Genomic DNA, 19,628 nt, shown 5'->3' with positions numbered 1-19,628 from the left:
TTTTCCCATCAAGTAACTGAAGTAACTTGGGCCACATTGTCTGAAAATCACTAACAAAAACATGCCCCAGACCTCTCCCCTCAAGAGGCGTAAAACTTAAGAAGCATTTCTAAATCACACAAGTATTGCTGAAGAAATTATCAGAGAAACTAGAAAAAACTGAAACGATTATGAGCACACTGCATCAAAACTGAGCACAGTGGCTCATGCCTGTGTACTCAGCAGGCTGAGATCTGAGGACTATGGTTCAAAGCCAGCTTGGGCAGACAAATCCAAAGACGCATCTCTAACCATCAAAAAGTTGCAACTGCCAGTGTGGCTCAGGTAGAGCACTAGCCATGAACAAGAGAGCTAAGTGAGTGTGAGCATACACATGGGCACACCCAAACGCTTGTCAGATGCAGCTAAAAGCTTTAATTGCAAGAAAATCTGTAGCTTTATATGCAAAAAGGCCGACAAATGAGGCTGACATCCATTTCAAGCGCTTAGGAAAAAAATAAATAAGAAAATTAGTGCAACAATTATTAAAACAAGGGCTGGGAAGGTGGCTCAGTGGTAGAGAGCTTGCCTCACATGCACAAGGCCCTGGGTTCGATTCCTCAGCACCACATAAGCAGAAAAAGCTGGAAGTGGTGCTGTGGCTCAAGTGGTAGAGCACTAGTCTTGAACTGAAGATCTGAGGGACAGCACCTAAGGCCAGAGTTCAGGCCCCACAACTGAAAAAAAAAAGAAAGTAAGAAGTCCCTTGAGAAGTTATAAAATTGGTAACTATCTGGTGAAACAGATCAAGAAAAGGAAAAATAGGTCCAGTAGCTCATACCTGTAAGACTAGTCACATGGAAAGCAGAGATCACAGGGTCATGATTTAACCTGAACAAGAGTTCACTAGACTCCATCTCAATGAATAAAAAGTGGGATGCAGGGGCTGGGAAGGTGGCTTAGTGGTAGAGTGCTTGCCTTGCATGCATGAGGCCCTGGGTTCGATTCCTCAGCACCACATAAGCAAAAAGAAAAAAGCCGGAAGTGGCACTGTGGCTCAAGTGGTAGAGCGCTATCCTTGAGCTGAAGAGCTGAGGGACAGCGCCCAGGCCCAGAGTTCAGGCCCCACGACCGGACCCAAAAAAAAAAAGAATCAAAAAGTGGGATGCAAGCCAGGCGCCAGTGGCTCACACCTGTAATCCTAGCTACTCAGGAGGCTGAGATCTGAGGATCACGGTTCAAAGCCAGTCTGGGCAGGAAAGCCCATGAGATTCTTTTTTTGTTTTGTTGGGGGGCCCTGAACTCTGGGCCTGGGCACTGTCCCTCAGCTCTTCAGCACAAGGCTAGTGCTCTACCACTTGAGCCACAGCACCACTTCCAGCTTTTTCTGCTTATGTGATGCTGAGGAATAGAACTTAGGGCCTCAGGCATGCAAGGCAAGTGCTCTACCACTGAGCCACCTTCCCAACTCCTCCATGAGATTATCTTCAATAAACCACCAGGAAACCGGAAGTGGTGTTGTAGCTCAAGTGGTAGAGCACTAGCCTTGAGCTGAAGGACAGTGCCCAGGCCCAGAGTTCAAGACCCACAATTGACAATATATATATATATATACATACATATTTTAAAATACAATCAGAAAAAGAGCTTTGAACAGATATCCCACCAGAGAAAGCAAATAAAAATGTTTGATCAAGGCAGACACAAATTAAGATCACCTAGTAATATTATACATCCACTAGACAGACATTTTGCTGAGGAATACTATTTAATACAACTACTTTGAAAAATACCAGTACCAGCAATCTCATTCTTAGAGAAATATGTATGAGCATATAATAATGCTAGTATGAGCATTTTTTCACAAAGAAAAAAGAAACTAGGTAGAAACTCTCTCCCTAGAATAGAATGGGCAGCGTGGTGTAGGATGAGCATGGAATTCCACAGCAATGAAGTGACACACACTGCACACAGAATACACACAAACTTGACACATCTACTGTATTCAAACTAGGCGAAACCAGACTACGCTGGTTAGGAATGCATCTAAAGTCCATACCCACAGGGGACGCAACGCGGCTGCTGGCGCACGGGCCTGTGGCTGTGGGTAGGGGTGCCCTGCTTACCTGCACGGGGCTAAAGGTATGGCCACTCTGCTATTGGTATTTGCTAAGTGGAACACACACGCAGTCCCGTGTGCGTGCCGTGGCTCACTACCGGCCGCCCGGGAGGTACGTGCTCAAGGGACCCGGCGCTCTGTGCCCGGACGCGGAGGAGGCTTCGCCCCTGTCGCTGCGGGTCTGAGGTCCCCGCACCCCAGAGCGGTCAGGACGCTCCGCCGGGAACAGAGCCAGTGGGGCCTGTTCCCCCTCCGCCGCGGCGGCGAGGGGCGGCTGCCCGACTCCCGTGCACTGGGCACGGCCAAGGCGACCGAGCGGAGTCGGCCGCCGCCGCGGCAGAGGGCCGGCAGGCCCACCGCGCAGGGGACGGGTCGAGGGCCGGCAGCCCACCGCGCAGGGGACGGGTCGAGGGCCGGCAGGCCCACCGCGCAGGGGACGGGTCGAGGGCCGGCAGCCCACCGCGCAGGGGACGGGTCGGCCGGCTGGGGAGAGGCGGGGGGGAGGGGGGGAGCGCGGCGGGGGCCGGGCCCGGGGAGGTGGGGGAGCGGGGAGGTGGGGGAGCGCGGCGGGGCCCGGGGTGGGGGAGCGGGGAGGTGGGGGAGCGGGGAGGTGGGGGAGCGGGGAGGTGGGGGAGCGGGGAGGTGGGGGAGCGGGGAGGTGGGGGAGCGGGGAGGTGGGGGAGCGGGGAGGTGGGGGAGCGGGGAGGTGGGGGAGCGGGGAGGTGGGGGAGCGGGGAGGTGGGGGAGCGCGGCGGGGCCCGGGGTGGGGGAGCGGGGAGGTGGGGGAGCGGGGAGGTGGGGGAGCGGGGAGGTGGGGGAGCGGGGAGGTGGGGGAGCGGGGAGGTGGGGGAGCGGGGAGGTGGGGGAGCGGGGAGGTGGGGGAGCGGGGAGGTGGGGGAGCGGGGAGGTGGGGGAGCGCGGCGGGGCCCGGCCCCTCACCTCGTCCACCGTGCGGCGCGGGAGGTGCAGCGTCCCGAGCAGCAGCTTGAGCTTCACGGCCGAGGAGAGGCGGTGGAAGCAGAGGCGGATGTTGTCGATGACGGCGGCCGTGAGCAGGGACGCGATGCTGGGCGGCGCCCACAGCTCGTCGGTGGCGCCGAGCTTGTTGTGCAGCCACAGCCCGGTGTCGCTCTCCCCGCATGGACGCCATCTTGGGGGCGGCCGCGCGCGCCAGCCGGCATCTTAGGAGGCGGCCGCGGCCCCGGCGAGCGCCCCCGACATGGCGGCGCCGCGGCGCGGGGCGGGGCCTCGGGCGGCGAGCGTGCGCGGCCGGCGGGGGCCGGCGCGGGCCGCGCCTTCGCGCTGCAGCCCGGCGACGACGCCCGGGAGCCGGAGCGAGCGAGCGAGCGGGCGCGGGCCGGAGCGAGGGAGGGCGGCGGACGCGCGCGCCGGCCTCCGTACCGCGTCACGCCGGCGCCCGCGCCCGGCGCCCGGGGATGGCGTCACGCCGAGCCGCGGTCGCGCCCTCGTGCTTCGCGCCCCGGCCCGGCCCCGCGGCCCGGCCGCCCGCGCCCCCGGCCCCGCGGCCCGCGCCCCCGGCCCCGCGGGGCCGGCGTTTCGTCCTCCTCGTCTCCTGTTACACTTTTGCCGGCCGTGGGCCTTGGGCCGGGGCCCGGGCGCTGTCCGCGCGCTCCTCGGCTCCGCCTGCGCCACAGCCACTTGCGGCCGTCCGCCCCGCGCAGTCGCAGCTCCCTGGCTTCACGTCGCCCCGGCCTGCGCTCGGGCCCGGCGCTCGGGCCGCGGGCCCCGGGCCGGGGCGCGGCCGCCGGGGGTCTCGGCGCGAACCCCGGCGCCGGACGCCCGCACGCGGGTTTTGAGGCCCCCCACCTTTTGGCGCCCCGCCGGGGTTCCGGCCGCGTCCTAGGAAGGCCTGGCGGCCTGCAGCCGCTGGACACCGGCCCGGAAGAGAGGAAGCTTTTCCTTTCGTGGGGAGGCGGGGCTGAGAGGACCGGTGGGGCCCAGCCTGCCTGGTAGAGAGACCCCGTCACGGACGCGCGAGCAGGCCGGGTGCCGCGATCCCAGGGCCGAGGGCAGAGCCTCCCAGGCAGGGAAGTCCAGCACCATCCGTGCACTTAGCCAGCAAACAGACTTGCTGCAGGTGGACCCCGACACGCAGGATCTGGTAGTCTTCGGGCTTTTCCACCTCCAGCTCCTTGGTTCATTGGAGAACCTGGGCTGGCTCCCAACTGCAACCTTCAAATAGCTGCTGAATAGCTTGGATTAGATCCATCTCTCCCCCTCTCTTTGTCCCCCTCCCCTCCTCTCCCCCTCCTTTCTCTCTTTCTCTCTCCCTCTCTCTCCCCCCCCCTCACTTTTCTCACTCTCTCCCTTTCATTCTGCTTGTTTGCACACAGAGGACATTTTACCAACTGGGTCATACCTCCAGTCCCCAATGATTTTTTTTGTCAATATTGAGACTTGAACTCAGGGCCTGGGTGTTATCCATTAGCTTTTCAATCACAGCTGGCATTCTGCCAATTAAGTCACAGCCCCATTTCTGCCTTTTTGGGGTTAATTGGAGGTGAGTCTCATGGACTTTCTGCCAGGGCTGGCTTCGAGCCCTTCTCATATCTCAGCCTCCTGGGCAGCTGGGATTATAGGTGTGAGACACCAGCGCCCAGCTCCAAGATATGGAAGGTAATGGTTTGTGGCTTTCTAAGTCTTGGGTTTTAGATCCTTAAAACCATTTTTTTTTTTAATTACTATTATCCTCTCCCACCCCCTAGACTAAGGATTGACCATAGGGCCTCAAGCTTGTTAGGCAGGTACTTTACCACTTGAGCCACGTCCCAGCCATTTTCTTTTTCCTTTTAGTTTGTCTTCCTCAGATATGATATTCAGCTAACCTTGCCCAATCTGGGCTCAATTTATGATTTTTCTCAAGTAATTGATGTTGAGTCCACCTGGGAGAAATGGCCCCTTCCCTTGCTGCTCTCCCCATGCACCCAGAAGGGAAGTCCTTGCAGCTAGCATGGGAGGGGGTGTAAGTGGGAGGTCCCCAGGCTCTGAGGCCACCTCTGTGTCTGTGTGGACACACACAGGCAGTCGCCCCTGTACACTCTCTTCCTCTGTCACAAGCTCTCCTGCGCCCCGTGCCTCTGTCTTGCGTGGCTGGCAGTGGTCTCTCAGTAAACCCTCTTCCAGCTGAACCTCAGGCATGTGCCACCACGCCAGCCTTTTTTTTTTTTTTTTTTTTAAATTATTATTGCCAGTCCTGGGCCTTAAACTCAGGGCCCAGGCTCTGTCCTTGAGCCTCTCTATGCTCAAGGCTAGCACTCTACCACTTGAGCCACAGCACCACTTCGAGCTTTTTCTGCTTATGTGGTGCTGAGGAATCGAACTCAGGGCCTTGTGCATGTGAGGCAAGCACTCTACCACTGAGCCGCCTTCCCAGCCCCTTTTTAAGATAAGGTTTCACTAACTTTTGTGTGGGCTAACCTTGAGTGGATTCTCCTGTCTGCTTCCGAGTTGCTGAGGTTACAGGTGTGAACCACCATCGCCTGTCTTGGAATCCAGTTTTAGGTTTTCAGGAAAATTGTGGTACACATTTGGCTAAACCAAAATGAGACATGTCTAGAAGAAGGAATTAGCCAACAGTGGGTTCCCATTTAGAACGCAAAGGGAATGCACATAAGTCAGTGGTGAGAGGGGCGGGCTCACCACAGGAAGGCTGGCAGCCTCTCATCTGGACTCCCCAGGGCCCCTGTGTGCAGTGTGCCTCTCCCTCTTGCTCCAGGCCCGGGACCTTTGCTGACGTTTTATCTGCACCTGCAGCAGCTGCTGCTGCTCCTTGTTCAGCCACCTGGTCTTCGGCTTCTTTTTTTTTTTTTAGGTTTTGAATGACGTTCATTATCTTTGTCAGCAGTGACTATTGCTTTCCTCTCTCTCTCTCTCTCTCTCTCTCTCTCTCTCTCTCTCCCTCTCTCCCTCCCTCCCTCCCTCTCCCTCTTTCCCTCTCTCTCTCTCCCTCCCTCCTTCCCTCCCTCTCCCTCTCTTTCCCTCTCCCCCCTCTCCCCCCCTCCCTCCCTCTCCTTCCTTACTTCCTTTCTCTTTCCCTCCCTTCCTCCCGCCCTCCTTCCCTCCTTACCTTCCTTCCTTCCTTCCTTCTTTCCCTGCCTGCCTTTTTTTTTTTGTCAGTTATGGGGCTTGAACTCTGGGCCTGAGCTCTGTTCCTCTGCTCTTCAGCTCAAGGCAAGCACTCTACCACTTGAGCCACAGCACCATTTCTAGTTTTCTGGTGGTTTATTGGAGATAAGAGTCTCATGGATGTTCCTGCCCAGGCTGGCTTTGAACCATGATCCTAAGATCTCAGCCTCTGGAGTAGCTAGGATTACAGGTCTAGGCCATCGGCTCCCAATGGCAAGCAGTGACTATTTCTGTACTCATTTTTGAAAAAGGTTTTATGTGTGCGCGCTGGTCCTGCAGCTTGAACTCAGGGCCTGGGTGCTGTCCCTGAGCTTTTGCTTATGGCTAATACTCTACCATTTTGAGTAGCTCAATTTCTGGCTTCTTGGTAGCTATTTGGAAATAAAAGACTGTTACAGACTTTCCTGCTGAAGCTAGCTCTGAACCACAGTCCTCAGATCTCAGCCTCCTGTGTAGTTAGGATGACAGGCATGAGCCACCAGTGCCCAGCCCTAACACACTTGTTGCATGGATGCCACCACATTTGTAATTGTAACGTAACCTAATGTACTATCTCTTCCCAGACAAGTGTACTGTGTTTTGTAGGAAACCTTATATCCATTGGAAAAAAGACTGAGGAGATCATGAAAGAAGGCAAAAAAATTCACCAACTAATCAAGTACAATGACTGTCTTTATAGTCTCCATGTGACTGTTCAAAATAAAAATGTATTGGGCTAGGAAGGTGGCTCAGTGGTAGAGCACTTGCCTTGCATGCCTGAGGACCTGGGTTCGATTCCTCGGTACCACATAAGCAAAAAGAAAAAAAGCCGGAAGTGGCGCTGTGGCTCAAGTGCTAGAGCACTAGCCTTGAGCTGAAGAGCTGAGGGACAGTGCCCAGGCCCAGAGTTCAGGCCCCACGACCGACAAAAATAAATTTAAATAAATATATGATTTTTTTTTGGGTCCGGAAGTGGCACTGTGGCTCAAGTGGTAGAGCACTGGCCTTGAGCTGAAGAGCACAGGGACAGTGCCCAGGTCCAGAGTTCAAGCCCCATGACCGACAGAATAAAAGTTGACTCACTGGACATCATGTGGAAAATGAACTGTACACAGCTGTGGGTGGGACAGGGGGAAAGAGTGGAGGAAGGGGTGGCATCGTCCACAATGAAATGCACATGACTTACGTCACGGTAACTCCCTCTATATACCATCTTTATAATAAATAAAAATAAATCACCCTCTCTGAAAAAGTACCAGTTTCCCAGCGTGGCTGCTGGTTTGGTGGCCGTTCTGGGTGAAGCCACAGGCTGTGAGCTAGAGCGGCAGTGTGCGCAGGTAACCATGGCAGGGGCTCAAGCCCAGCCTGTGAGGCCTGAGGTCCAGCGGATCTCTCTGGCCCTCCAGGGGGACAGGTGTGGGGAGGGTAAACCGGGGGAATTTCTGAGGAGGAATCCTGATGAGGCAGGTCCTGCCTGAAGAGCGGGCTGACCCACACTCCACAGTGAGTTAACAAGACTGCAGGAAGATGAAACGCAAGCCAGGCCTGTAAGCCCCGCTACTCAGGAGGCTGAGATCTGAGGATCCTGTATCAAAGCCATCCAAGGCAGGAAAGTCTGTGAGATCTTATCTCTAATGAACCACCAGACAACTGGAAATGATGCCGTGGCTCAAGTGGTAAAGCACTTGCCTTGAGCTGAAGAGCTGAGGGACAGGGCCCAGGCCCACAGACCAAGCACTAGGACTGGCACACACACGGGTTAATGGTGTAGCTTAGGTGGTGAGGTGCCTGCCTGTCATGTGCAAGGCCTTGGGTTTAACTCCCAGTATGGGAATCAATTTATAAAGTGCATTTTCATTAGCCTTAATTCATCAAGTACTACTACTTTGACTTGATAACCATGAGCCGTCAGCGATCAGTTTTTTATCCAATCTTAACTAGTAATGCTCCTTTGCAGATCACACATTACAATTCACAGGAACACAGAGGTTGCAGAGTAGAGCAGTGGGGCTCCCCGAAGCCTTGCTGAGGGCGGGGCCGGCTGAGACCCTGCAGATGCTTCCTCAGGGAGCTGTGCATTGTTCAGGTGCAGAGCCGGCTACGGGCTTGCTGGATCTGGCCAGAAAACAACTGGTGTGGGCCACACCTGCCGTGGGGAGGGGCCCTGGGCCCTGGCAGCGCCCGGCCGGGCCTTCCTCTGACTGCAGGCCCCTGTGTGGCATGGTACCAAGAATTAGCCAACCCTCCCCGTTTTGGGGGGGTGTTTGAATTCAAGACCTCAAGTTTGCTACACAGCTTCGCTACGCCTTGTCACCGCCTCAGCCCCTCTCGTGTGGGTTATTGTTTGGGATTGGGCCTCCGTGGCCACCAGGCTGCCTCTCCCTGGCTGCCACGGGCTCCCAGGCAGCTTCTGTAGCGCCGGCAGCAGCAAGGGGGCCGAGGGTTCTGCGAGCCTCTTCCTAGGCACCGGGCAGCTGGACGTCCTTCCTGACAGTGCATGTGCGTGCATGGCTTTGGGGGTGGCTCTCACGGCGGGGCGGGCGGGGCACGGCGGCGGCGGGGCGGGGGGAACGGCGGGGGGGCGGCGGCCGGGGGGGGGGGGGAACAGCGGGGGGGCGGCGTGGCGGCGGCGTGGGGGAGACGGCGGGGCGGGGGGAACGGCGGGGGGGGGGCGGCGTGGCGGGGGACGGCGGGGGGGCGGCGTGGCGGCGGCGTGGGGGAGACGGCGGGGCGGGGGGAGGACGGGGGGGCGGGGACGGCGGTGGGGGGGACGGCGGGGCGGGGACGGCGGCGGGGGGGGAACGGCGGGGGGGCGGCGGCCGGGGGGGGGGAACGGCGGGGGGGGGCGGCGTGGCGGGGGACGGCGGGGCGGCGGCGTGGGGGAGACGGCGGGGCGGGGACGGCGGCGGGGGGGGAACGGCGGGGGGGGCGGCGTGGCGGCGGCGTGGGGGAGACGGCGGGGCGGGGGGAACGGCGGGGGGGGGCGGCGTGGCGGGGGGGCGGCGTGGCGGCGGCGTGGGGGAGACGGCGGGGCGGGGGGAACGGCGGGGGGGGCGGCGTGGCGGCGGCGTGGGGGAGACGGCGGGGCGGGGGGAGGACGGGGGGGCGGGGACAGCGGTGGGGGGACGGCGGCGGGGGGGGAACGGCGGGGGGGGCGGCGTGGCGGCGGCGGGGGGAACGGCGGGGGGGCGGCGTGGCGGCGGCGGCTCCTCCCCCCGGGCTCTCCGCCGGCTCGGGCCCGCAGCCGCCGGCCAGGCCCGGGGCTCGGGCCGTGGCCCTCCCGGCCGGTGCTGCTCTCTCTCTGGTCGGCGGCGGGCCTCGCTCCGCCGCTCGGGGCGAGCGCTCTACCGCTTCAGCCACAGCGCCACTTCCAGCCTGTTGGATGTAAGAGTCTCCGGACTCTCCTGCCTAGACTGGCTCCGAACCGCGGTCCCCCGCTCCCAGCCCTCTGAGCGGCTAGGACGACAGGCACGAACCACCGGCTCTCGTCCGTCCGACAGCGGGGGGCGGCTGCAGGTCGAGCAGAAAGACGGTGGGTGACCGACGGAGGCGTCCCGAGGGCGGGGCCCGGGCCGGGGCCGCGCGGAGTGGGCGTGGCGAGGGCGGAGCCTCGCTGGGGCGGGACTGCCCGGATCCCTGGGCGGGGCCTCGCGGAAGCGGGGCTGCCCGGGCGGAGTGGGCGCGTCCCTGGGCGGGGCCTCGCGGGAGGCGGGGCCTCGCGGGAGGCGGGGCCTCGCGGGAGGCGGGCCCTCTCGGGAGGCGGGGCCTCGCGGGAGGCGGGGCTGCTCGGGCGGAGTGGGCGCGCCCCTGGGCGGGGCCTCTCGGGAGGTGGGGCTGCCCGGGCGGAGAGGGCGCGTCCCTGGGCGGAGCCTCGCGGGGGCGGGGCTGCCCGGGCGGAGTGGGCGCGTCCCTGGGCGGGGCCTCGCGGGGGGCGGGGCTGCTCAGCAGCACCGAGGTGAGGGCGGAGGCTGCCGCGCCCGAACCGCGGCTCTGCGTTCTTCTTCTCCAGCAGGGTCCCGCGCTCGCGCTCTCTGCTCGCTCTCTCTTGGTCTCTGTCTCTCTCTCTCTCCCCTCGCCCCTTAGATTGGCCTCAGAACCTCAAATCTCCTCACCGCAGTCTCCCGCACAGCTGGGGCTGCGGCTCGCCACCGCACCCAGCTCACGACCCTGCTCACTGAGACGAGGACTCGCTGGGCTGGCGCGGTGCGGGCGGCCGCGGGGCGGGGCGAGGTGCGGGGAGGGGGGTGGGAGGAGGGGGCGGGGCCGTGCGGCGTGGGGTGCGGGCTGCGGCCCCCCCTGGCCGGTCACCCGGCCGTGACCCCCCGCATCCAGGCGTGGCAGCTTCCCCGCGGTCGCGGTTCACCGGAGAATCCGAGAGCGGCTCCATCCCACGGGCCCCGCGACCACAGCCGCCGCGGGACCGGGGCGGGGGGGCCCTGCGCTCCCTCCCCGCGCGGTCTCAGCGCAGCCGGCCCCGCGTCGGGAGCGGATCTGCGGGCGCCCCGAGTCCCAGGGACGAACCCGGCCGCTGCGGCCCCTCGGTTCGTCCCGCCGGCTCCCGGGAGGCGCGGGCTCGGCGGCCGGGCCGCCTTTGTCTGCGCCGCAGCCCCGGGGCGGGGTGCGGGGGGGCCCCGCGCGGTGGCGTCTGCGGGCACGGCGCGCGCGGCCCCCGGGTTTCCATGACGACGACGTCCGGCCCGGGCGGGGTCGGCCCGCGCGTGCGCGTGCGCTGCGGCCCCGCGCGTCGTCTCGAGGCGCGGGCGCTGCTGGTCGCGGCGTCTGAACCGCGGTAAGGGCGGGGCGGGCCGGTGGGTTCTCGAAGCCGGGGTGCGGCGGGGTGAGGTCGCGGGCCGGGCTGTGTGCGGGCCGGGCATCGAACCCCGGGCGCTGAAGCGGCGCGGGGGACCGCGGGCCGGGGTGGGCGGGGCCGCGGTGGGTGGGTGGGGCCGGGGCCCGGGCTCCGGGAGAGGATCCGGGGCCGCGGTGGGTGGGTGGGGCCGGGGTCCGCGGGCCCGGGAAGGGAGCCGGGCTCGGGGCCGGGGCCGGGGCCCGCGAGGGGAGCCAGGGCCCGGGCTCGGGAGGGGATCCGGGGCCGCGGTGGGTGGGTGGGGCCGGAGCCCGGGCTCGGGAGGGGATCCGGGGCCGGCGGGTGGGTGGGGCCGGGGTCCGCGGGCCGGGCGGGGCCCAGCCCGGCGTCGGTGGCCCGGGCCGACGCCCCGGCCCGCGGCTGACCCCGCACTCGCCGCAGGGCGGCCCCGCCTCCTCCTCGGCCATGGCGCCCCCGCCCGCGAGCCGCTCCCGGCTGCCGCCGCCGCCGCCGCCGCTGCTGCTGCTGCTCGTGCTGAGCCTGGCGCTGCTGGGCGCCCGCGCGGAGCCCGCCGCCGCCGCCGGGAGCGCCGTCCCCGCGCAGAGTAGGTGCCGGTGGAGGGCGGGCCGGGATCTGCTCCAGAGGACCGGCCCTGCGGTCCCCGGGGCGCGGGGAGGTCGCGTGATGCTTGTTGCGTCCCCGCAGGCCGCCCGTGCGTGGACTGCCACGCGTTCGAGTTCATGCAGCGCGCTCTGCAGGACCTTCGCAAGACGGCCTACAGTCTGGACGCGCGGGTGAGAGCCGCATCCTTCGGGGTCAGCCAGGGGGACAGCCAGAGGTCAGCCAAGGAGGCAGCCTGGGGGACAGGCAGGGGTCAGCCTGGGAGATGGCCAGGGTCAGCCTGGGGGACAGGCAGGGGTCAGCCTGGGAGATGGCCAGGGTCAGCCTGGGGGACAGGCAGGGGTCAGCCTGGGAGATGGCCAGGGTCAGCCTGGGGAACAGGCAGGGGTCAGCCAGGGGGACAGCCAGAGGTCAGCCAAGGAGACAGCCAGGGGAACAAGCAGGGGTCAGCCTGGGGGACAGCCAGGGGAACAAGCAGGGGTCAGCCGGGGGGATGGCCAGGGTCAGCCTGGGGGACAGGCAGGGGTCAGCCTGGGGGATGGCCAGGGTCAGCCAAGGGGACAGCCAGGGGACTGCCCCAGCCCAGTCTATGGGTTTGGGCCTGGCCCAGTCAGTGGGTTCAAGTCTGGCCCATCCCTGTGGCTCAAGTTTAGCTCCTGCGTGGTCCTGAAAGTTGCATAGCAGATCTGGTCCTCCAGGGGCGGGCAGCCCCGTGCAGGACCCCCAGGTAGGGACCCAGTCCAGAGTCTGAAAGGAAACTGAGGCAAAAAGAAGGCGGGGCTGGAGTAAGGCGTGACAGGCCTCGTGGGGAGGCGCTGGGAGGGACCCGTTTGTCCGCCAGAACCCCTAAACCAGATGACCACAGATGCCTTTGGCCTAGCATGTTGTTTCCCACAAGGGTATCGCCTCTTTCCTGGAAGAGAATCCTGCAAGGGGAGAGGTCTCCCAGGAGCCAGTGTCCCCGGCTCAAGTGTGAGGGCCTGGCCCCGCCCCCACAGTCGGGAATGGGTCTGGAATGGGGCCTAGGGAAGAGCAGCCCCCACTCTGCCCCGGCCATTGCAGGGCTTGAGGGGGCCCTGAGCAGATGGGAGCTGCAAGAAGCTGGGAGTTAGTGGTGGTTAGGAATGGGGCGGACAGGGGTTGCTCTGGGGAAATCAAGGCAGTGAGGTTGAAAGGTGGAGTGGTCATGCCAGCAGGCTGTGCACGGTGGGTGGAGAAGCCAGCTGCAGGCCCGGGGTGGACAGCGGGGCCGTTCCCCACCCTCACAGCCTTCTTTTGCTTTGCAGACGGAGACCCTCCTGCTCCAGGCTGAGCGCAGGGCGCTTTGTGCCTGCTGGCCTGCTGGGCGCTGAGGACCAGTCCGGTTCACTGTCAATAAACACCTGCCGGCATGCCTGTGTCCTGCCTCCTGCTCTGCCCCTGCCCCCGAGCCCCCAGGAGTCTTTGGTGGAGCCCCCCCCCCCCCCCCCCCGCGCCCCCAGGAGTGTTTGGTGGAGCCCCCCCCCGCGCCCCCAGGAGTCTTTGGTGGAGGCCCCCCCCCCCCCCCCGCGCCCCCAGGAGTCTTTGGTGGAGCCCCCTGCGCCCCCCAGGAGTCTTTGGTGGAGCCCCTCTCTGGACCTTGGTTCTCCTAGCTGTTGCAGGGGGGGGCGGGCCTTCAGCAGCCGTCCCAAAGAAGCACTGAGGCCAAGAGTGGACACTGTATGTCCAGCCACCCTCACGGACCTACGGGCACGGGGTGCCCCGGGGACTGCTGTGTGGTGTGTGGTGGTGTACAGTGGGGCCGTGGTGTCCTGCTCCTGGGCTGCCCTGACTGGAAGCCAGGGAGTGTAGAACTGGCCGGACTCTCCCGAGTCCCAAGTTGAGTCTCCAGGGCTTCTCTCCACGGTGGGGGGCTGGCGGGCAGGGCTGGGGGCAGGCAGTGGTGACGAAGGTTCTTCCAGGATGGGGAGCCCTGACTGCCCCGGCGGACGTGCGGATTCGCTCAGCCCCGGGCACGACCCTTGTCCTTGGTGGGGCTTGAACTCAGCCTGGGCCCTGCCCCCGAGCTTCCGCACCCCACCACCTCGAGCCGCAGCTCCACTTCCGGTTTCCTGGCTCATTGGCGATGAGTCTCCCAGCCTCTCCCTACCCCATCTGGCTTTGAACGCGATCCTCCGGCGCCAGCCTCCGCGTGAGCCCGGCTCCAGCCCCGTATTTGCTGAGTGTCTTGGGAAGTGAAATCCAAGTTTCCACGGAAAAGTCCGAAGCGGCCGGGCCCCCGGTGTCCACGCTGGGCTGGGCCCGGCGCGCGGACTGAGGCAGATGCCCACCGCACGCGGCGGGCGGCGATCCGAGGCCGAGCCGGGCCTGACCTCCGCGCCCGCGGCCTCAGGACCCCGGGAGGGCGGGACGGGCGTGGGAGCCCGTGGGAAGCGCGCGGGCCAGGCCGAGGCACCTCCCCCGGCCGCACCGCGGTGCCCCGCACCCGACCGCAGCTGCCCCGGGGCGAGCGGGACTCGGGGGCCGCGGGAGGCGGAGGCCGCCGGCAGAGGGCGTCCGGCCGTCGAGGAAACCGGGGCGGGCGCGGGCCGGGCTGGTCCCTGGGGGGCGCCCAGGCCCCGGGCCGGCGGTGCGGGCAGAGGGGTCGCCTGCAGCCCGGCGGGGGCGGCCGCCCCGCGGGGTCCCCGGGCCCGAGGGGAGGACTCGCTCCCCTCCCTGCGCCCCTAGCCTCGCTGCTGGGCGCCCCGCGCGCCCCGCCGTCCGCACCCCCCCGGGCAGACTCCCCTCGCCCCCACATTCCCCCCGCGCGCGTGGGGCGCTGCTCGGGCCGTGGGGGAGTCGCAGACGCCGCGAGCGGACACCCGTGCCCCGCGCCCGCCCACTGCGTCTGCATGTCGGGATGGCGGGACCACGGGCCCGCTGCACCTGCACCGAGGCCCCGGGGCGCATGCGCGGGCCGCGGCGGGCGGGGTCCAGCCCGGACGGGTCCCCCAGTCCCGGCGCCCCTGCGTCCGCTGGCCGCGAGGACCCGGGGCCGGGGTCCGGAGGAGGGGGCATCGCTGCGGGGCGCGCGGGGCACGGGTGACGTGGGCAGCGCCGCGGGCGCGGCCCCTTCTCTTCCGGCCGCGGATCCCGGGGGCGCGGGCCGGGAGCGCGGCCTCCCCGGGGCCCCGGCCGGGCGCCCATGCAGACAAAGGGTCGGGAGCGGGAGCCGCTTCCGCGCCCGCGCCGGGGCGGGGCGGGGGGCGTCCGCAGCCCGCGCCCCGCCGAGTGGGCCCGGGAGCCGCTCGGAGCCGGACCCGGCCGAGCCGCCCCGTCGCGCCCCCCGCCCGCGCCCGCGCGGGCCCCGGCGGGCCGCCCCCCGCGCGGCGCTGGCGCGTGCGGCCGGGCGGCGCGGGGGCGGCGGCGCTCCCGCCCCCGAGATCACATGGTGACCCTCGGCAGCCAATGCAGTGGACGCTAGGACCCTGCGGGACCCCGGGCGCCGCGACCGCACCGGCGCCGCCGCATTATAAATACTTCTCCAAAATGCGGCGCAGCTCCCTGCGCGCGCCCCGGCCGCCCGCCGCCTCCGCCCCGCGCCCCTGAGCCGCCGCCGCCGCCGCCACCGCCGCCGCCGCCGCCCCTGCCCTGGGCCCGGGCCGTGCCCGCCGCCCCGGCCCGCGTCCCCGCGCCGCGCCGCCCGCCGGGTGCATGCATTGCGGGCCTCCCGACATGGTCTGCGAGACGAAGATCGTGGCCGCGGAGGAGCGCGAGGCGCTGCCGGGGCCCGGGAGGGGCGCGCTGCGCGCCGCCGCCGGCGCCGGGTGGCCCCCGCTGCCCGCCGCGCCGGCCCCGGCCGCCGCGCCGCCTCCCGCGCCGGGCCCGCAGCCCCGGGGCGGCGCGGGGCCCGCGGGGCCGCCGGCGGGGCGCGGCGTGTGCATCCGCGAGTTCCGCGCCGCCGAGCAGGAGGCCGCGCGCCGCATCTTCTACGACGGCATCCTGGAGCGCATCCCCAACACGGCGTTCCGCGGCCTGCGGCAGCGCCCGCGCGCGCAGCTGCTCTGCGCCCTGCTGGCCGGTCAGTGCCGCGCCCGCGCGCGCCGGGGGCCCGGGGCCGGGCGGCCGCGCGTGGGAACCGCGGCGCGGGGGGGGCGGGCCGGGGCCGCGGGGACGGCGTGACGGGGCGCCGGGGAGGGAGCGCGCCCCGCGGGGGAGCCCGGCGACCCCCCCAAGGTCACCGGCCGCGGGCGGCAGGGACCGCGCCGCCCGCCCGCCGCGGGCCCGGGCTGCGGAGGGCTCGGCGGGCTCCGGGCTCGCTCGGGCCCGGGCGGAGGGCTGCGTGGGGCGGGCGGGAAGTTCGGGTCGGTGGGCGCTGCCGCCCGCGGGGGAGACGCCCGGGCCGGGCCGGCGCCGCGCCGCCGCTCACCGCGCTCCTCGCCCGCCCGCCCGCAGTGCTGTGCTTCGCCGCCACCCGCTCCCTGCTGCTGGCCGGGCTGGTGCCCGCCGGGCTGCTGGCGCTGCGCTACTACTACAGCCGCAAGGTGATCCTGGCGTACCTGGAGTGCGCGCTGCACACCGACATGGCCGACATCGAGCAGTACTACATGAAGCCTCCCGGTGAGCCGGCGCCCTCCCCCCGGCCCCCGCCCCGCAGCGCCCCCGGGCCGGCCGGCGGGGCGCCCCCGTTCAAGGCGGGGGTCTCCGTGGGCTGCGTCCACTCGGCTCTGGTTTGGTCAGAGCCGCCTGGCCGCGCTGCACGCACTATTGGGACCTTTGCTGGCACCCACTGGGCAGAAGACGAGGCCCTACCTGGCACCGCACCTTGACCCCCTTCCTGTGCCGGAGGTCAGCCCAGAGAGCCCTGCGGGGCGGGGCGGAGGGACTGTGGGGAGCAGGGGACGCCGTGGCGGGGGCCTGGCCTCATCTTCGGCCTCTCCTTCCTGCCTGGTCTCTGGGCCCCGGCGTGAGCCACTGGGTTTTGTCCAGGACGGCTGACACCTGGCACCTGCTCTAGCGCAGCCAGCCTCATCCTCTGTTCCAAGCTGGGTCTTTGGAGCCCGAGGTCGAGGCATTAGGGCCGTGGAGAGTAAGACGGCCTGTAGACTCACCTGCAGGCCCTGGGTCGGTGCAGGGCAAGGGCACGGCTAGCTGCGCTGCTGCCGCATCAGCCCTGCTCCCGCATCAGCCCTGGACTTGGAGCCTGTCCTTTCCCCAAACCTGAACACAGCCTCCCAGACCCAGCCTCTGAGATTCCCTTGCTTCTCAAGGCTCTGCTCAGGAGGGGAGGGGGCTCGGGGAGAGAGGATGGCTGGAGATCCCCAAGGACCCTCCGTGAAGGGAATTAGTCCTGGCTTGTTCTTCCCGGGACGTCTGCGGGAAGACACGCAGGACAGGGCCGACCAAGGCTTGGTGGAAGTGTGGGAGAGCACCACACGAAAATGGAGACGCGGGGGCATGTCAAGGCCATGGGCGCCGGGCGCTGCCCTCGCTCCTGTTTTCCTCTGTATGTGGGGTGGGAGCAGGCTGAACTCTGGCCAGCTGGGAGGCTGGCTGGTAGGAAGGGGGCTGGCTAGGGACTCCCCTCAGGTGGGGGGGGGGGACTGGCAGCCGCTTCTCCTCTCTGCTGGTGGAGGGTGAGTGTCTGGGGTCTTCAGTGCTTCTCAGTCACCTGAAGAAGATAACAGACTTCTTCACAGAGCCAGCAGGCTGTGGGGGACCCCTCCCCTGGGCTCCTAGGTGGAGGCAAGATGGGAGGTGAGGAGCCGGAGCCGAGCGAGCCTGTGTGGGAAGTTTGGTCCTTGAAGCGGGTGTGTGTGGCGATCTAGGGCAGGGCGTGCACCTGGCCCTCAGCCTCTAGACCTCCTCACCAGGGATAGCAGATTTTCTTCACGGCCTCCTTTTTCAGGCCTCCCCTCCCTGCCTAGCCTGTCTCCTGTCCCCCACGAGACAGGTTGACTGTGCCCTTCTGCCCTGGAGAGACTCCCTGTGGGGCCCCAGTGCCCGCAGGGACTTGGAAGCATCCCCTGGCCCCTGAGCCCGCAGCGAGGATCCTGAGGAGTGCCATGGCCGGGTGGCGCAGCCTTGGCCGGGGCTGCCTGTGGCCTTCCCCGTTTGGTCAGAGATGTGGCACGGTTTCTGGTCTTAGGGGAGGGGCCCTGGCAGGCAGCTGGGGAGCTGTATGTCCAGGCCGAGACAGCAGGGAGGTTCTTTGCTGGGCTTTCCTGGCTGGGGGCCCCAGAGGAGGAGGTAGCTCCCTGGGGGGAGGTGTGCCCCGTGAGGGCCGGCAGATGGGGCGTCATTCAGATACCTTGGTCAGTGGTCGGCTGCAGCGGCTGACCCCGGCTGCCCTCTCCTCGCAGGCTCCTGTTTCTGGGTGGCTGTGCTCGACGGCAATGTGGTGGGCATCGTGGCCGCACGGGCCCACGAGGAGGACAACACCGTGGAGCTGCTCCGCATGTCCGTGGACTCCCGCTTCCGTGGCAAGGGCATCGCCAAGGCGCTGGGCCGGAAGGTGCTGGAGTTTGCCGTGGTGCACAACTACTCTGCCGTGGTGCTGGGCACCACCGCTGTGAAGGTGGCCGCCCACAAGCTGTATGAGTCCCTGGGCTTCAGACACATGGGCTCGAGTGACCACTACGTGCTGCCTGGCATGACCCTCTCGCTGGCCGAGCGCCTTTTCTTCCAGGTTCGCTACCACCGCTACCGCCTGCAGCTACGCGAGGAGTGACCACCACCGCCCGCCTGCCCGCCCGCCACCGCCCGTCCGCCCGCCGCCCTGTCCGCCCTGTCTGCCTGTGCCCGCCCGCCCGCCCGGCGAGGCCCTGCTTCGAGATGCTCACCTTGGCGTTTGTGTTGGGTTTTCCTTCTCCAGCATCATGCGGTTGGCCGGCTGGTTCTGGGGGTCCCAGGGCTGCTGCTCACCTGCGCCACGGTGGTGGAATGTGTGGACTGCCGGGGCCCTGCACCCTTCCTGGCCTGTCCAGGTGGCTCACCACTGCCTTGCAGAGTGGCACTGTGGGCCACCTAAACTGTCCACCAAGCTGCCCGGCCTGCCTCCACCCAAAGAGGCCTAGCCCTACTCCCACGCACAGGACCCCTGCTTCAGAGCACAGCCAGGCTGTGGTACCACCATTGGTCCTCGGACGTGTGGCCTGCCGGGCTGGCCAGTCACTGCCCCGTGGGAGCTGAGCTGGCCGCGGGCCCCACTCTGCTCTGTGCATGCTGAGGATGTGGCCTGGCCGCAGCATGCCGCATGCCACCGCCCCCCCCCCCTGCTCTGCCGTCCTGCCCAGACTGGACCCGGAACCAAGGCTGGTGTACACCTTGCCCAGCCTCAGCTCACCTCTAGAGGGCCTGCCCTGTGCCTACCCTGCCTGCTCTTTGGTGGGGCCTGCACTGCCCCTGCTGCCCCGGTTCTGTCCATTCCTGCTTTGCTTTGACATCATCTCATTTTTGCCTCCTTTTGCCCACTGCCCCTTGCCCCCGCCCCGGGCTTGGCTGACTTGATACTTCTGACTTGGCACCAGGTGTGGTTCCCATAGCAACCCATTGCACAGGATGGCAGGGTCCATGGGGAGGGCCCCTCCCCAGGGCCTGCTAGTCCAGGTGGCCCCTCCCAGCTGGCCAGAGGCCCTCCTGCCTCCTGCTGGGCACTGGGGTCTGCCCTGTGAATCTTATTAGCCAGGCTGCTGCAAGCCACAGCTCATCCCAGCCTGAGACCAACCCATTTTCTAATAAGTTACTTAGACAGAATAGCACTCTGCATGACTTTAACTCTTGGGACAAAACGGTAGTTTGAATCTTCAGACACACCTCTGTGTGGTGCTAGCACATGCACTGTCTCAGGCCCCGTGTGATGGGGTGGGTGGCCAGGTGGGTGGAGGGAGACCTTGATTTAGCATCATTTTCCCTCCGAAGTGTCCACTGGGCCTGTGAGGCCCCAGGTTACCCTTCCAGCCCCAGGCCTGAGGGGGCCTGGGAGTCTCAGAGCCTTGGGAGGAACAGGACAGGGCCGTG

General features: G+C 66.2%; 2 protein-coding genes across 6 annotated transcripts; both read left to right on the top strand.

Moving 5' to 3' along the window:
- Positions 1–1,630: 1,630 nt before the first annotated feature.
- Positions 1,631–13,034, top strand: CUNH4orf48 (chromosome unknown C4orf48 homolog). 5 transcript variants are annotated; one of them, XM_042670968.1, is made up of 5 exons: positions 2,105–2,121; positions 9,636–9,755; positions 11,472–11,634; positions 11,736–11,824; positions 12,938–13,034. In XM_042670968.1, exons 3-5 carry the CDS (start codon positions 11,496–11,498, stop codon positions 13,001–13,003), a joined length of 294 nt encoding a protein of 97 aa, XP_042526902.1. In that variant the 5' UTR covers positions 2,105–2,121; positions 9,636–9,755; positions 11,472–11,495; the 3' UTR covers positions 13,004–13,034. The 5 variants fall into 5 exon arrangements, with proteins under 5 accessions (XP_042526898.1, XP_042526902.1, XP_042526900.1 ...); XM_042670966.1 differs by lacking the exon at positions 2,105–2,121 and adding an exon at positions 8,705–8,722 and having other exon boundaries at positions 9,580–9,755; XM_042670964.1 differs by lacking the exon at positions 9,636–9,755 and having other exon boundaries at positions 1,631–2,121.
- Positions 13,035–15,323: 2,289 nt separating this feature from the next.
- Nat8l (N-acetyltransferase 8 like) lies at positions 15,324–18,348 on the top strand. Its single transcript, XM_042671033.1, has 3 exons — positions 15,324–15,690; positions 16,065–16,229; positions 17,972–18,348. The coding sequence occupies exons 1-3, from the start codon at positions 15,324–15,326 to the stop codon at positions 18,337–18,339; spliced, it is 900 nt and encodes a 299-aa protein (XP_042526967.1). The 3' UTR covers positions 18,340–18,348.
- The last annotated feature ends 1,280 nt before the right edge of the window (positions 18,349–19,628 follow it).

This window comes from Dipodomys spectabilis, unplaced genomic scaffold, assembly GCF_019054845.1.
Source record: "Dipodomys spectabilis isolate Male_0828 unplaced genomic scaffold, ASM1905484v1 ptg000594l, whole genome shotgun sequence".
Taxonomy (NCBI): Eukaryota; Metazoa; Chordata; class Mammalia; order Rodentia; family Heteromyidae; genus Dipodomys; species Dipodomys spectabilis.
This window is presented reverse-complemented; position numbering and strand designations above follow the sequence as displayed.

Bases quoted from the DNA above. Each gene is read 5' to 3' on its own strand.
- CUNH4orf48 (XM_042670964.1), top strand. From the start codon at position 2,020: ATGCATCTAAAGTCCATACCCACAGGGGACGCAACGCGGCTGCTGGCG. The intron at 11,635-11,735 runs GTAGGTGCCGGT...GCGTCCCCGCAG, and splicing joins GAGCGCCGTCCCCGCGCAGA to GCCGCCCGTGCGTGGACTGC. The intron at 11,825-12,937 runs GTGAGAGCCGCA...TTTGCTTTGCAG, and splicing joins CCTACAGTCTGGACGCGCGG to ACGGAGACCCTCCTGCTCCA.
- Nat8l (XM_042671033.1), top strand. From the start codon at position 15,324: ATGCATTGCGGGCCTCCCGACATGGTCTGCGAGACGAAGATCGTGGCC. The intron at 15,691-16,064 runs GTCAGTGCCGCG...GCCCGCCCGCAG, and splicing joins GCTCTGCGCCCTGCTGGCCG to TGCTGTGCTTCGCCGCCACC. The intron at 16,230-17,971 runs GTGAGCCGGCGC...CTCTCCTCGCAG, and splicing joins GTACTACATGAAGCCTCCCG to GCTCCTGTTTCTGGGTGGCT.